General features: G+C 37.9%; 1 protein-coding gene across 14 annotated transcripts in view; it reads right to left on the bottom strand.

Annotated features, from left to right (window-relative positions):
• MAP4K4 (mitogen-activated protein kinase kinase kinase kinase 4) overlaps positions 1-15,392 on the bottom strand; it is a 265,608-nt gene that overhangs the window by 5,010 nt on the left and 245,206 nt on the right. For 7 of the 14 annotated variants that reach the window (XM_027874150.1, XM_027874154.1, XM_027874156.1 and 4 more), the window contains 5 exons: positions 12,811-12,954; positions 9,517-9,651; positions 4,438-4,538; positions 871-1,044; positions 76-235 (listed from right to left, as the gene is read on the bottom strand). In XM_027874150.1, the coding sequence (XP_027729951.1) occupies positions 76-235; positions 871-1,044; positions 4,438-4,538; positions 9,517-9,651; positions 12,811-12,954 (714 nt within the window). The remainder of the gene's footprint in view (positions 1-75; positions 236-870; positions 1,045-4,437; positions 4,539-9,516; positions 9,652-12,810; positions 12,955-15,392) is intronic. The other 7 variants (XM_027874151.1, XM_027874155.1, XM_027874164.1 and 4 more) reach the window with 1 other exon arrangement.

Below are 15,392 nucleotides of genomic sequence, written 5' to 3'. Positions count from 1 at the left end.
TTCAAGTAAATACCTTCATACAACAGGAATGTTTTTGACTTTAAAAGTCTGTTCTTTGGTTCGGGTGATACTTACCAACAGATGTAGGCATCTCTCCCCACTGAAGAACCACATCCTTTGTGATCCTCCCATATGTATTCACATAAACCCCTTCATCCTCATAGCACACTAGCAACTCCATCCCATCTGTGTTGGGGAGTATGATGATAGCATGGGGTTGTATGCTACTCTGAATCTACAGAAGAAACAAAAGCAAAAAAAAAAGATATTTGACTTTGCTATTAACAAATATTCTAGGCTTTTGATTGATGTTAAGGCTGCCTAAGAGAGTGCATTAATACCACATTTCTGAGGATATATTAGTTATAAAATACTTCAGGGTCTCATCGGTCAATGCGCCCTAGTTCAACAGTAAGATAGCTTGACAATACACACTAGTATTGCCTACAATTCAAGTTGCCCTCAAAATATGAGCTCTTGGGCAAGTTCTAGAATCTCTGTGGTTCGGACACAATAATGGATGGTAGGCCAAAAGAGAATATTTTTCCAATCTAGAAGACCCCTGGAGGGGCAGATATGTCCCAAGTTTCTGAAACCCTCACCTAGACTAGATTACAAGCTAATCCATTCAGAGACAGAGTTTACCCCAGGCCAAATAAGGTACCTATGAGGATTCCAAAGTTTCTAGAACACATGTCTTTCAACTTGTGAATGGTAATGGTGATCTTCTTCAAAATTAGAACACAGGGATTATTTGAACAGATCCAACCCACATATCCCGGGAAAGGGAGCAGAAAAGGTTCTCACTATAACCTCAAACACTCGGGGGAGGGTGGAGGGAAGGGAAAGAACAAAACAAAAACAACCAACCAACTGTAGAGTCTGGGCTCTTACGTGCGTCGGTAGATAAATATCATAGACTGATCCTGAATCCACATCAACAGCATGGAATCCAGCACAGGAACCATAGATCACTTTTAACCGTTGCCCTTCCTCTACAGTGAGATCGACCAGCAATGGCTTATGTACCAATTCTCCAAATGACTGAAAGATAGAGACACAGAGAGAGGAGGGAGGGTGGGGATCAATTAGACAGTAAGGTCTTGCTGACTAATATGTGTTTTCAATAAATTATACTTAGGCAAGCAGAGCAATGTGATTCTAGCGAGGCATGTGCAGTCACCCTATTAATCAAAAAAAGAATGCATGGCTATTACTTTCCTTATAAAGATAGTGATAAGGATAGTCATTGACCTGTAGCATAGAGAAGTGGTTGCTGTTCAGTTATTCTTCAGTCATGTCCAACTCTTCACGATCTCATTTGGGGTTTTCTTGGCAAAGATACTGGAGTGGTTTGCCATTTCCTTCTCCAGCTCATTTTGCAGATGAGGAAACTGAGGCAAACAGGATTAAGTGACTCGCCCAAGGTCACACAGCTAGTAAGTGACTTGAGGCCAGATCTGAACTCAGGAAGATGAGTCTTCCTGACTTCAGGCCTAGCGCTTGATCCATTGTACCACCCAGCTGCCTTAGGGTCATGGTATTAAATTAGAATAGAAACAGGTACCAATAATCTTTACACAAAGATCCCTGTGAGTCATAAATTGGCTCAGCTTTAAAATGTAACAGTAACTATGTCTTATTGTATTTTTATTTATTTTGTTAGATATTTATCTTAGATGAAGAAGTCTGAGCTTTCTTTGGTAGGCAATAGTCATTGAATGATTCAGAACACAGAAGTACTATGACCAGATCTATGCATCCAGAGGATGTCACAGATGGGACTGAAGAGGAAGAAAGAGAAGAGACAGTGAGTCCTGCTAGGAATCCACTATAAGAAATCAGGAAAGCAGTAATGAAGTCTTGTAATAGTGTAGTAACAATAGAAAAAGAGCTTATGAGGCAATGCAAGAGGTATGGTGTGGGCAGAATCCATGAATCCATGGCAGAACCCAACTGAGATGTGGGAAGATGATAGGGGAGAAAAATTCAAAGTTAATACTCAAGTTGTAAACATGGGATAGGGTGAATGATAATACTACTGACAGAAATAGTACAGTCAGAAGGAGGAGTGGAATTTGGAGGAAAAACTAGTAAGCCTTGTTTTGGTCATGTTGAGTTTAAGGCATCAGTGAGACATCCAGGTTCAGATGCAGGCAATTGGAGAAGTGAGTCTGGAGCTCAGAAGAGTAGCCAGATGTGGATGTATAAATTTGAGATCTGTGTAGCTGAATCTGTATTAGTAGATTAGATCGTTGAGGACAAAGTATAGAGACAGAAGAATGGGAGGCCAACTTGGGGAACACCAACCTTAAGGAGTCAGGAAGAAGAACCCAGGAATGAGTCAAAGGAGGAAGAGTTAGAGAAGTAGAAGGAGGAAGAGGAGGAGAGTGTGTTATGTCTGATGCTAAGGGAGGAAACTATCCAGTAGGAGGAGACCATCCAAGGCTGCACTGAGGTCAAGGAAAATGAACACTGAGAAAAGGTCACTGAATTTAGTGAGTAGGTGGTTACTGGTAACCTTCGAGAGAGCAGCTCTGCTAATAAAGATGGAAGGAAGCCAAACTGCCAGGAGCTGGAAAGTGATTGTTATGAGAAGCAATGGGTTTTGGATATAGCAAATTTTTTAAAAAGTTGAGGCTCAAATGAGAGGAAAAAATGGGATGATAACCAGATGGGTTTAAAGTATCAAGGGAAGGCTTTTTTTAGGATTGATAAGATGAGCATCAGATATTCACTGACCCTGCTGGACTGAATGGAAAAGGGAGAATGAAAACATATGAGAGAGGGGGCAGGTAGGTGACCCAACAAATAAAGCACTAGCCTTGGAGTCAGGAGGCCCTGAGCTCAAATCCAGACTCAGACACTTACTAGCTGTGTGACCCTGGGCAAGTCACTTAACCCTGATTGCCTAATTTAAAAAGAAGCAAAAAAGGGAAGAAAATGAGAGGGAAAATATATTTAGAGCAATGACCAGTGAATCCTTAAAGTGTTATACCATGGGGTATAGAAGAGTGGGAGAAATGGACTAGCTGTCTCCCTTCCCCCTGTAGTAGAGAGGGGGACAAGGGATTAGAGGTCATGATGAGGTAATAAAGCAACAGTATAAGGGGTAGAAGACAGGAATTTCAAAGTTGAAGACAATTAGGAATATAAGCCCAGGTTTTTTTTCCAGAAAGTTAGTACTACAGAATTAACCACTTAACCAGGACATCATGGAGATTATGGCAGAAGCATTATGGTCTGGTAATAAGAGTACTAAACTGGGACTCAGCACCCTCATATTCAATTCCCTTTGACTTTGTAAGTCACTTAATGAGAGGCAGCATAACATAGTGGACAGAGTGCTTAACTTGGAGTTGGGTTTGAATCCTACCTTGGTTACTAGCTGTGCAGCCTTATTCACTTAACCTCAGTTTCCTCATCTGTAAAACGAGCAGAACCTCATAGGGTTATTTTGAGGATCAAATGAGATAACATACGTAAAGCACACATAGACAGCTAGGTAGCAGAGTGCTTGGCCCAGAATCAGGGAGACCTGAATTCAAATCTAGTCTCAGACCACCTAGTTGTGTGATCACTTGAACTCTGTTTTCCTCTGTTTCCTCAACTGTAAAGTGGAGATAGCACCTGCCTCCCAGACCTACCAGGATTGTTGTGAGGATCAAATAAGATAATATTTATAAAACACTTAGCACATTGCCTGGTACATAGCAGGCACTTGAATTAACACTCGTGATGGAAATGTATTAAAATGCAGTAGATATTTTTCCTACCTTCATAAATCAAATATACTGATCATAGTTTAGGGAGTTTGATTAAAAAAAAAAGGATCAATTAGGCAGTAACCCCCTTATAACCTATTGAGGTAGTTATATGGCCTACACTTAATTGGTCCAGTGATGAGTAGAACCTACAGAGATAGGGCTGTGTGCCCGATACTAAACTGGCTTATCAACCTCCCCATACCCATTCCCCAGAGTTATGTTGCTTTCGTTGTTTGTTACCTGCCTCTTCATTATAACTCCTCTCAATTTTACTATTAATCTGTTAAGAACTTGGAAATAGACAGACAACTTTTGGATTCTGTATAAAGTGAGAGTAACCAGGCTTTGTAAGAAGGTTTAAGGGACTCTTTGTGAATAAAGCACATTGGCCGTAAGCACAAGGACCCTGTGAACATCAATCTGGGCCTTCCCTGGGCCATGCTTACTTTGCCATAGGTGAGGTTGTCTGAAACATGAGGCCTAGTCACCTGGAATGAACCTGGCAAGGAGGATGTCACTGAAAGAATGTCCAATTTGAAACAAAACTCTTTCTACTTACGTCACAAAACAGCTACAAGTAAAATTCAAATGCATCCAAATGAGATATTGAAACCAGCCACCCCCAAAAGTCAGAGAACTTGTTTTAAGCACACTTGAAAGATGCTTTTACCTTAAAGGCCATAAATTTGTGGTATGGCTTTGGGGCCCAAGCATAGACTTCCACAGAACTCTTCAAAGCAATGACCAAAAACTTGATTCTTTCATATTTTACTGAAAATAAACAAGAGAAACAGAAGTTAGTATCAACTTGAAACTTTATCCTATAATTTTAGATCTCCTGGGGCAAAGATTTCATAACAATCACAAAGCCCTTACATTCTAAAAACCAGCATAACACAAATACTCATCTTAAGCAAGTTGTGTTTCTTTAAATAAATTTGGTTTAACCACAAAAGGAACGAATGCCAAATTAGTTTCAATTGAATTTTTTTTTTTTGCTCTAATAGTGCCTTCGCAAGTAAAAACATGAAAACACCAAATGCCCTTTCAATATGGCAACAAGTAAAAAGCATTTATTCTATTTGTCATTCAGTTATTTTTCAGTTGTGTCTAACTCTTTATGATCCCATTTGGGGTTTTCTGAGCAAAGGCACTGAAGCAGTTTGCCATTTCCTTCTCTAGTTGATTTTACAGATAAAGAAATGGAGGCAAAGAAGATTAAGTGACTTGACCAAAATCACCCAGCTAGTAAGTATATGAGGTTGGATTTGAACTCAGGTCTTCCTGACTCCAGGCCCAGTGCTCTATTCACTATTCACCTAGCTGCCTTGGTTTTTCTAAATACTGTATTAATTCTATAAAGATATTAGCATGACATTTATGAATTATTTAAGGAGACTTTCAAGTTATTCATATACTTTTCTAATTGCCCGGGAACTGCCATTTAGGGATACATTTTTCCCCCCTCATATCAGTTTATGCTGATAAAGTTACTGATAAGGAATATGAAGTCTTCCAAGTAACCCAGCTACGTGATTTGAAAAGTCCCAGAGTGAGGTCTGTTAATTCCCCTTCTATATTTATATCATAGCTTCAGTTGTTACTTTGTCCTCCTCTGTCTTCCAAGGTTATATTAATGCTTTACTAACTACATGTTCACTCATTTCCCCTCTCCCCCCTTCTCACTCCTGCTGGAATGATATTACTTTTCTTCACTTCCACAGGGTAGAGGACCTGAGTGAAAACAGCAAATCAGGGATTATATAGAGACTCAGAACCTTGCAGAATGACTTCTTGACTACTGACCATCCTGAAACCTGGCTTTCCCTGAAATGAAACTGAATTTAAACCCTCTGGCTGATTTTTTCCAATACCACCTAATTAGCAAAAAAAAATCAATGAGACTTGGAAGTAGGAGTAAACTGAGACCTGATACCAGTTTTGGGACCACAGGTAAGCCACTCAATTCTCCCTGAGACTTACATTTTCTCATCTGTAATATGGGGAAAATAATACTTGTACTACCTATCTCACAGGGTTTCTGTTGATATTTTGGTTTATGGCTTTGAGGTTCAAATGAAATAATAATATATTGTTAGAAGTGCATTCTGTAAACCTTAAAGTACTATTACTGCTATTGTAGGTCAGTAAAGCAGCACAGCAGAAATAGCCCTGGAATCAAAAGGATCTGAATTCAAATCTTGCCTCCGACACTTACTTAGCTGTGTGACTCTGGGTGACTCGAGTCACTTAACCCTATTTGCCTCAGTTTCCTCACCTGCAAAATGATCTGAAGAAGGAAATGGCAAACCATTCCAATATCTTTGCCAAAAAAACCCCAAATAGGGTCACGAAGAGTTGGAAAACAACCACAAAATTATTCTTATTGTAGTAGTAGTCATCATAGTCGTAGTTGTAGTACTACCAAGAAGAGCTGTGCATTCTGAACCCTGTGACTCTAGCTCCCTCTACAGGATAAATCACTGATGCACATCTCAGCAGCTGTGAGCACTTTGTATTAAGGTAAGAGGTGCAACCTTGAAACAGCAACCTTAAAAAATTTTGGAAGGAGCTTTACAAATATCATTGACCAATAATTCAAATATCAATGAATAACAAATTAAAGCATACAACAAATTAAAGCCTTTGAGGGCAAGGGACTGATTCAGGGACATATGGAAAAAGTCACAAAAGCACAATTTAAGAAACATTTATTAAGGATGTACTATATGAAGAGAAATAAGCAGGCATGTTATAGCATACAGCAATAGCATCTAGTAGTAGTAGTAAAAGAAGAAGATGGAGGGATGGAGGGAAGAAGGAAGGAAGGAAGGATGGGAGGAGGAAAAAAGGGAGGGCATGGAGGGAGAGCAGGAGAGAGGGCAAGGAGGAAAAAGAAGGGGAGAAGACGATGATTTCAATAGTGTGTTGAAGTTTGTAGAGCATTTATTATCTCTTTTGGACCTCTCCAACATCTTCATCTACTAGTACTAGTACTACCATCACTACACTACAACACTCTCTCAAATGTTTACAATAATCAAGGAAGATCCCAGAAGTCCCCAAATTGCCACCAGCCTGAAATTTAAATATCTTGGTTCTTTAAAACAAAGTAGCATAATATAGTGCTAAGTGATGAAGATACAAAGTCAAAAATGAAACCATCCCTGCCCTAGGCTGATCTAAGGCATACTTAACAATACTAGGTAGCTATTAAATCAAGTTCTGCAGTAAGAGTGGAAAAGTGAGTCAATTACACTTACAAGTGGGTAAAGAGCTCTTTTTGGATTGTCTCCTTTAAATAGTCTCTTATGTACTGTTAACAGGGCAGCTGCTACTCCCCGACAGATTCCATGTTTAATCACTGCCTGGCTAAATTTGACATTTTCTTGGTTTTTTTCCCAAGAACCTTATTAACCAGCTCATCATTGCTACTAGATTCTTCCCTACACAGGGGACATGGATTGTAACCTGAGTGTTCACCTTATAAAACTATGCCAACTGGCATCATTTAAACATTTCTTTTAAGAGGGAATAGGACAGAGCCAGAAAGAAAGAAAGTCACAAACATACACACTGCAAGAAAACACTCCAAGACCAGACAGAACAAGGCAAAAGACCTGTGCCTTCTAAACCTTGGGCTTCTCGCTCCCTCTACAGGGTAAATCACTGATATACATCTTAGCAGCTGTGAGTATTCTCATTTATATTAAGGCAGAGGTACAATATAATTGATTTCCGCTTTGAACGATCACTCGTAGATATGTCTGAAATCAGCTTTAAAATCACTGCTGACCAATGAATGAAATACCAATGAGTAACAACAAATCAAAGCATATAGTCCTGGGGGGCGAAGGGATAATTTAGGGACACAAAAGGGGCATACGGAAGAAAAGTCATAAAAGCATAATTTAATAAACATTAAGTATCTACTATAGTAAGAGAAATAAGCAGACACAATAAAGCATAGAGAAAGCTGGCTTTGGAGTGAGTTAGACTGTGTTCAAGCAAGTACTGAGTCTGCACATAATGGCTGCAGAATTTTGGACAAATTATTTAATTTCTCACTGCCCTAGAAACTTTCCAAGTATCTTAAGTTTGCAAAGCAGGTGCTGACCTATACTGGCAGAGGGAGTTTCCTTGATGAGGGGTCCCTATACCAATGAAATCATAGATCTAGTCCAAATAAAAACACTAGGCAAGCACCATAGCGGGGCAGTGAGGTAGTGCCATAGTGAGCAGAGTGTTGGGCTTGAAGTCAGGAAGAGTTCAAATCTGACCCCAGACACTCACTGTGTGACCCTGGGCAAGTCACTTAACCTTGTTTGCCTAAGTTTCCTCTTCTGTAAATGAGCTGGAGAAGGAAATGGCAAACTATCCCAGTATCTTTGCCAAGAAAACCCCAAATGGGGTCATGAAGAGTTGGACATGACTGAAAAACAACATACTAGGCAAGATGAGATATTTAACTAAAATAAGTGTGCCTGCTTTTTTGTGGTCTAAACATTAGACTATGTAAAACACAAGTGGAGTTAAGGATTGGGGCAGCTATGTTGTACAGGCAAAACACAATGGGCTAAGAGCCAGGAGGCATAGGTTTTAGGCCCAGCTGTGCCATTAATTGGTTATATGACCTTGGATAAATCAATGAATTCTTTGCAATATCAGTTTCCTCATCTGCAAAATGGGGATGATATCACCTCACAGGATTAAAGAAGTTCAAAAGAGCTCTAAACACAGTTTCTTCTCCTCCTTTTTTCTTTCCCTTCTCCTTCTTCTATTCTTCTACAATGACTACTACTACTACTACAAAATGTGAGATGTTTCACATTGGACAGAAAGCAGACCTTCAAATCACAAGCCTTGGGTTTAAGTTCTTCCTCTGAAGCATGTGGCTGTGGGGCACTGGGCAAGTCACTTAGATTCTTAGAGTCCCAGGTAAACTCTTTAAGACTTTACTGGGCAGTTGCTAGCCTAAATTGGTAGGAGAGAGTTCCTGAACGGGTTTGGTTCAGAGGTGGGGAACCTGCGGCCTCCAGGCCACATGTGACCCTGAGGCAGAAGGTTCCCCATCCCTGGTCTAGTTTAAAAAAAAAAAAAAATCACATTGACAAATATGCATGTACATATGAGAGTACGTGTGTGATTTATTTTTTCCTAAATAGAGTTAGGTTAAATTATGGAAAACTTCCAGGAAGAAGCTATTTTAAATGAAAGCTTGAAAGAGGAGAAAGATACAAACCCGGCCTCAGACACTTCCTAGCTGTGTGACTCTGGGCAAGTCACTTAACCCCAAATGCCTCACTTTAAAAAAAAAAAAAGAGAGAGAGGAGAAAGTTATAGATTGGTAAGAAGGGAATGGACATTTGAATGAAAGTTGAAGTCACAGAAGCTAAGAAACTGAAGGCTGTTCTAACAGTCCTGATATGAGGTGTTAAAATTGGTGTCTGGGAAATGAAAAAAAGACTGGATCCAAGAGAAAGAACCAAGAGCACTGTGGAAATGGATTAGAATCACTAACAATTAAAATTTTTCAATTTGGCCCCTGTGTGGTCCCAACAAACTAGAACGTCGCTGACACTTCGAACCTGAGCTCATGCTACAAGCCCCAAAATGCAGACTGAATGAACATACACAAACATACATTTTCTGGGAAAATGCATCAGTCTGGAAGAAACCAGTATCAAATGGCATTAGTGAAAACTGTAGAAAACATGGAAAAGGGGAAAAAAAACCTCCCAGAACTTACCAACTTTATAATGCACACATCCTTCTAAATCACCTACAGTTGTCCATCCCTGTTTCTTCTCTACTTCTGGATCATTATGAAGTATTTTATTCCTTAGCCAAGACAAGTAGTAGACTCGTAATTTATTCTTCTTACCTAGCAAAAAAAATTCAAATTAAAAAAAAAATCAGTCATCATCAAATTCTGTCAATGATCAGTAAATTAAAAGGAGAAGCCTTAGACTGAAGATCAAATATTCACAATGTTTTACTGCTGAGGCAGACATGCAACTGCTGGTTCATTCTCATCACAGGTCCTTGAGAAGGGTACTATATTAACCTTTGAGAAAAATAGTAATACTTTCTGATAGTTGTCTCTACAGTATAGGAAAATCACCTACAAAGTGCTTCAGTGCCAAGCAATGCTTGCTAGTGTTATTTCCCCTCAATGAATCTAAAAAAAATCAGTAAGGTTTCCTTGGTGGTGGAAAATGCACATGTCTTTATTTCAACCCAAAGTTCAGACTGAACTCAGAATACCCTCCAAAAATCAATAGGTACAACATGGTGTTTGTGGAAAAGTTTTCAAGCAGTATTTTAAAATAGAAAATATTCACTAGCTATACATACATATGGGAGAACCAATAAACCATAAACAGTTCAAAAAAATAAAGTGCCAATAACTGTTAGATGTGTGATTTGGGGCAAGTCTCCTCACCTGTCTCAGGCTCAACTTGCACATCTATAAAGTTAGATGATAAGTAGATTTTTAAGCTCTTTTTAAAAAGCATGATGTTTATTTTTGCTTTATTCAAATGTGACATACATATGACCACATGTTCATGGATTCTACAGAAAGAACACAAGCTGTCATAGAAGACCAAAATTTAACAATATGGCTGTGTTTATTTTTAAATAACAACTTGGAAATAGATTATTCTATCAGAAGACAAGGTGAAGGGATGTATTCTTTTCCTGTATTTCCTCAAAAGGGAGGAGGCCTTAGATTCACACCTAACCATAATAAAACAAAAACCTGCCTACAATACAGCATACAATGCTGCCATATTGGATTAGGCTTTGGAGGCATATGATAAATGCTAACAACCATTTTGTAAGTCGAAGACTGAATCTCTTTTCAGCTTTCTCATTTTTCAAAATTCAGTTTATTCATCCACTTCACAATTAACAAATATATACCAGGGGCATACATTGTTCTGAGCACGCTAGAAGAAAGACAAAAAATAAGTGAAGAGACTTGGTTCTTGTGTTCTACTAGGAGTGATTAGACTTCTACATAAAACAGAATATGACTACATAATTGCTTTCTTTTGTTTAAACCGGCTCACTATATATACTCAACTGAACAATCAAGTGATTTAAATAGTAGTTTCCATTCTTGTATTAAGTTTATTTCAGAATTTAATCTATTGGAAGAAACTGTATATTAAGGTAGGAGAGTAAATTTTACACATCTGAAAAAACTTAGAATGTCATATTATTTAAAAAAAATTATCCTTTAAATAATATTAAAAAAAAAAGGTCCAATGGACGTTAAAAGTACTCATTTTTTTCCCCTAATAAAAAGACTTCATTATATGTCTCTGAAGAGAGATTTTTATTTCTTGGAAGGACCCTTTCAAACACTGTCAAAACCAAATTTTTTCTATGCCAAATGTGTAAGACTGCCTTCTAACTGAAGAGGTACCTCTTAGCTAAATGCCTATGGATCACAAATTATTTTGTAGCCCTTTGTGTGAATTTCAATTTATAAACATAGTAACAGATTAACTGGTTAGATTTACTAGGATCTCAAATTTTATACATTTTTTGGCATAAGGGGAATGGAATCTAGGTCAAACTTAAAAGCATAATCAATAAGTATCATGGTAAGTGACCCAAAATTTCACTTGTTACCCTAACAAGAGTCCAAAGCTCTGATGATCTTGAACACTAGGAACAATTTTTAAAATGTTGTAAATGTTTTTTAATGGTAACTTCTTAAGGAAAGCTTAACTACTGAATTAAAAGAATATTCTTCTGGCGAAGTAACAGACTTATGCTATACTTTTACCTAATTTGGGATTTTGTGAGACTAAGCTGATTGTTTTTTCATTGAAAAGCAGAATTTTTAGTTGCATAAAACCTAATGAAATGTTTAGGCAGTTATAACATTAATAACATATTTGTTTAAAATGTACAAAATATAAACACCTTAAATGCTTTAGGTTTGATCTGTCTTTAAATAATCTAGTATACCCGTACAGCTTTAGTTGGGATTTTCATCATATAAAAAAACATTGGTTCTAAAGACTACTCTTGAAGTAGTCACAGTGACTAGGTTAAAACCACACTAGAAATTTAATATTTATATAAATAAATAGATTTATATAAATATAAATACAAGTACTTGAGTACTTTTCCCCACCACGCTGAACTATAGCTGTGTTACAGATATATTTAATATGACATATTAGGAATGAGGCTAGTGGATTTTTCAGGAAACTTACAAATGTTAACTATTTTTGAAGATATAAATTTTACAACTATGTCTATTTCCATACTCTGCAAGTTGAATATGCTGAACAAAACAACCTTTTCTTGATGACTTACTGCCACAAATATGACCAATTATTTTACTGTGTCAAAGTACAATAATGTCACCAGGGGCTACCCTGGGAGGGTAGGGCTGTAACTCCCTATGACAGATGGACTCTACAGAGCTTTCTAACTCTGACGTTCTATTTTTCTAAATAGATCCAGACTACATTTTTAGAGTTACCACAGAGGCTTTTTATAGTTTCTCCTTTCTTGCTGCTGGGATGTCAGCTGCTACTTGCGGGTATAATTGTGCTAGCCTCTAGCTGCAATGAGACCCTTCACACTCCCTTTGCTACCTACTTTAAAACAAAGCAGCAACAACAAAAATCTAATTGCGGGCTGGGAAAGCAGAAAACCAAACCTGTAATAACTGTATCTAAAGAGTACTTTACCTCAAAGAGAGAACCTAATGTATTCCCCTCCTCAAAGTAAAGTCCCAGAAAAATGAAATGTTACCTTTTTGTGTATGTGAATTGGAAGACAAAACTCCTATGACCCATATTTTGTACATATGCAACAAAAGAAAACATGTCTAAATTTTAATATATCATTTTTCAACCGGTATGGATTTTCTCAGATTTTTACACATAGAGATATACACAAATGTTTTATACAAAACAAGGCAAGATATAATTTTTTTTCAGCATTTAAGAACTTCATGCATTTTTGCCACAGAAAAAACCATAATAAATAAATGATAGAGGAGACACTTTACCAGATATTGTCACCAAAACATTCAAGCCTTCAAGGACATCCATCTGCTGAAACCGCCTTCGGTTGATAAGAGGATACACCTTTCCTTGGCCACTTCTGTCGAGCAACATCAGGCCACTCTCTGTACCCACTAACAAATTCACTCCTGTTTAAAGGAAACAAAAACATGTGTTTAGCAAAGCATGCTCTCTGGAGCTGGTCAAGCAAAATCTTCCAGCACCACCTAATAGATATTCATTTCACTAGGACAAGTACCTGCTAAAGAAAAAAAGATTAATTAATGAACCTTCATCTACTTACATACCCCTAGAATGACTGTCATCATAAACCCTCCACATTTTTCTGTTTTGTTTTTTTTTGGGAGAGGAGGGGTGTGAATGTGAAGAGCATGGATAAGAAAAGCTTACTCATTTGGAAATCAATTATTCTGGCTACAAAAGATGCCTACATCAACTGATTCAGGTTTTTAAAAACATCAATGCCACAAAGAAGTTAGGGACAAGAAAGCGTTGGTAAACTTTCTCCTGAAAGACAGAAATCCAATAACCTCTTGCCTCATCTTGGATCTCAATTTTACCTGTTCTCTGTTGTACCTGCCATCTCTCCCTCTCCACTGGTTCTTCTCTTATACCTACACATCTGTACAGGTTTCTCAAAGCTTAAAACAAATAAAAAAACAAACAAAAAAAATCCTTCCCCTTCTTACCTGCGCTCTCTTTAAACAATGTCCTATTTTACTTCCTTCTTTCGCCATCAACCTTCAACTAATTTTTTTTTAACAGTTCTGACAAAATCAAATACTTTAGGATGATTTGCAGGGCAGCAGTGACAAGTCTGATTATTCCTTTGAAATCTCTCACACATCTTTCCTTTCTATTTCTGTTGCTTCCACTGATTATAGGAATGTACTAGCTTGGCATTCAAGGCCCTCTAATGTGAGGCAGCTAGGTGGTGCAGAAGGGAAGAGTGCCAGACACTGAGTAAGAAAGACTCATCTTCCTGGGTTCAAACCTGGTCTCAGACACTTAGTAATTGTCTGACCCTGGGCAAGTCACTTAACCCTATTTACCTCAGTCTCCTTATCTGTAAAATGAGCTGGAGAAGGAAATGGCATAGAACTCTAGTATTTTGGCCAAAAGAACTTCAAAATGGATCATAAAAAGTTTACAATTGAAAAATGACTAAACAACAACAAAATATGCCCCAACCTACATTTTTATGTGCAGCAAAGTGGTACAGAGGATACAGCACTGGGCCTGGAGTCAGGAAGACCTGAGTTCAAACACAGCTTTGGACACTCACTAACTACGTGTTCATGGGAAAGTCATTTAACTTCTGACTGCCTCAGTTACCTCAACTGTAAAGTGGGGATAATGATAGCTCCTAACTCCCTGGGTTGTGAGGATGAAATTAGATAATAATTATACAGTATTAAGTGGCTTGCCTGGCACAGAACATAATGTTAGCTATTTCTTGTTGTTATTATTATTAGTATTTTTTTCCATTGTATTACCCTGTGTGAATACAACCATCTATTCAGAGTTGTTTTATAATTTAAAAGATATTTAATAATCTGTGCTACACATTTTGTAATTATGCTTTATTTTCTTTGCAAAGTTTTTATGTGTGTATATGTTCTTTAATGAAGTAGTCTGGAAACTATCTTTAAGTGAAAGTCAAGAATTATAGTGTTCAGAATCTCTCATTGCACCTACACCTAGCCCATGGTATGTGCCCAGTGAAACGTTTGTTGAAGGTGCTCAGAGATTACATATGGGGGTGTGCGTGTGCTTTTCGAGGGGAAAAAGGATAAGGAAGCATTTGTTTCCTGAACTCTTCTCCCATGCACTTTTATTCGAAAAATAAAATTAAATGACTTGAAAATTCCCATCCAGTTAATCTCCTGAGGTGAACTCAACTCTGAAAACTCACACTTTCTCAGCACCCTCTGCCCCTGGGGCTCCTCCCTCCAGAGGCTGCACACTGCAAAACTCCTCCCAGATCCTCCATCATTTAAGAAGAACACCAAGAGAATTCACTTGATCATTTTCCAAATCTAACTGATCTCCTGGATTTCATGAGCTACAGAAACTAATCATTCTGCAAGATGAATTCAACTCTGTAATTCATAACCTCCTCAGATCATTTCCCACCCCAGGTGCAGGACTTTATTATAACACACATCCACCCTCCAAGCCCTCTCACCCCACTTGGTTTTTAGCTTATTTTTATGTTGTCTTATCTCATTAGATTGTGGCTTCCTTGAGAGCAGGGACTATTTTTTGCCTTTCTTTGTATTCCTACCACTTCCCACGGTTACTAGCACACACACCTGGCTTTAAAAAATGTTAACTGACACTAACTCTAAAAAGAACACTAGATCAGGAGTCAGAATGGCTCTGTTGGCTCCTAAAAATAACTAAATTTCAGATTAGTATTAATTTTCCCATTATACATTTCCCAAGTGATAAACGGTCAAAGGATATGAATAGACACTTTCCAGATGAACAAATTAAAGCTAACGATAGTCATATGAAAAAATACTCTAAATCACTATTGATTAGAGAAATGCAAATCAAAACA

This window comes from Vombatus ursinus, unplaced genomic scaffold (assembly GCF_900497805.2).
Source record: "Vombatus ursinus unplaced genomic scaffold, bare-nosed wombat genome assembly UNPS02014805.1, whole genome shotgun sequence".
NCBI classification, from domain to species: domain Eukaryota; kingdom Metazoa; phylum Chordata; class Mammalia; order Diprotodontia; family Vombatidae; genus Vombatus; species Vombatus ursinus.
This window is presented reverse-complemented; position numbering and strand designations above follow the sequence as displayed.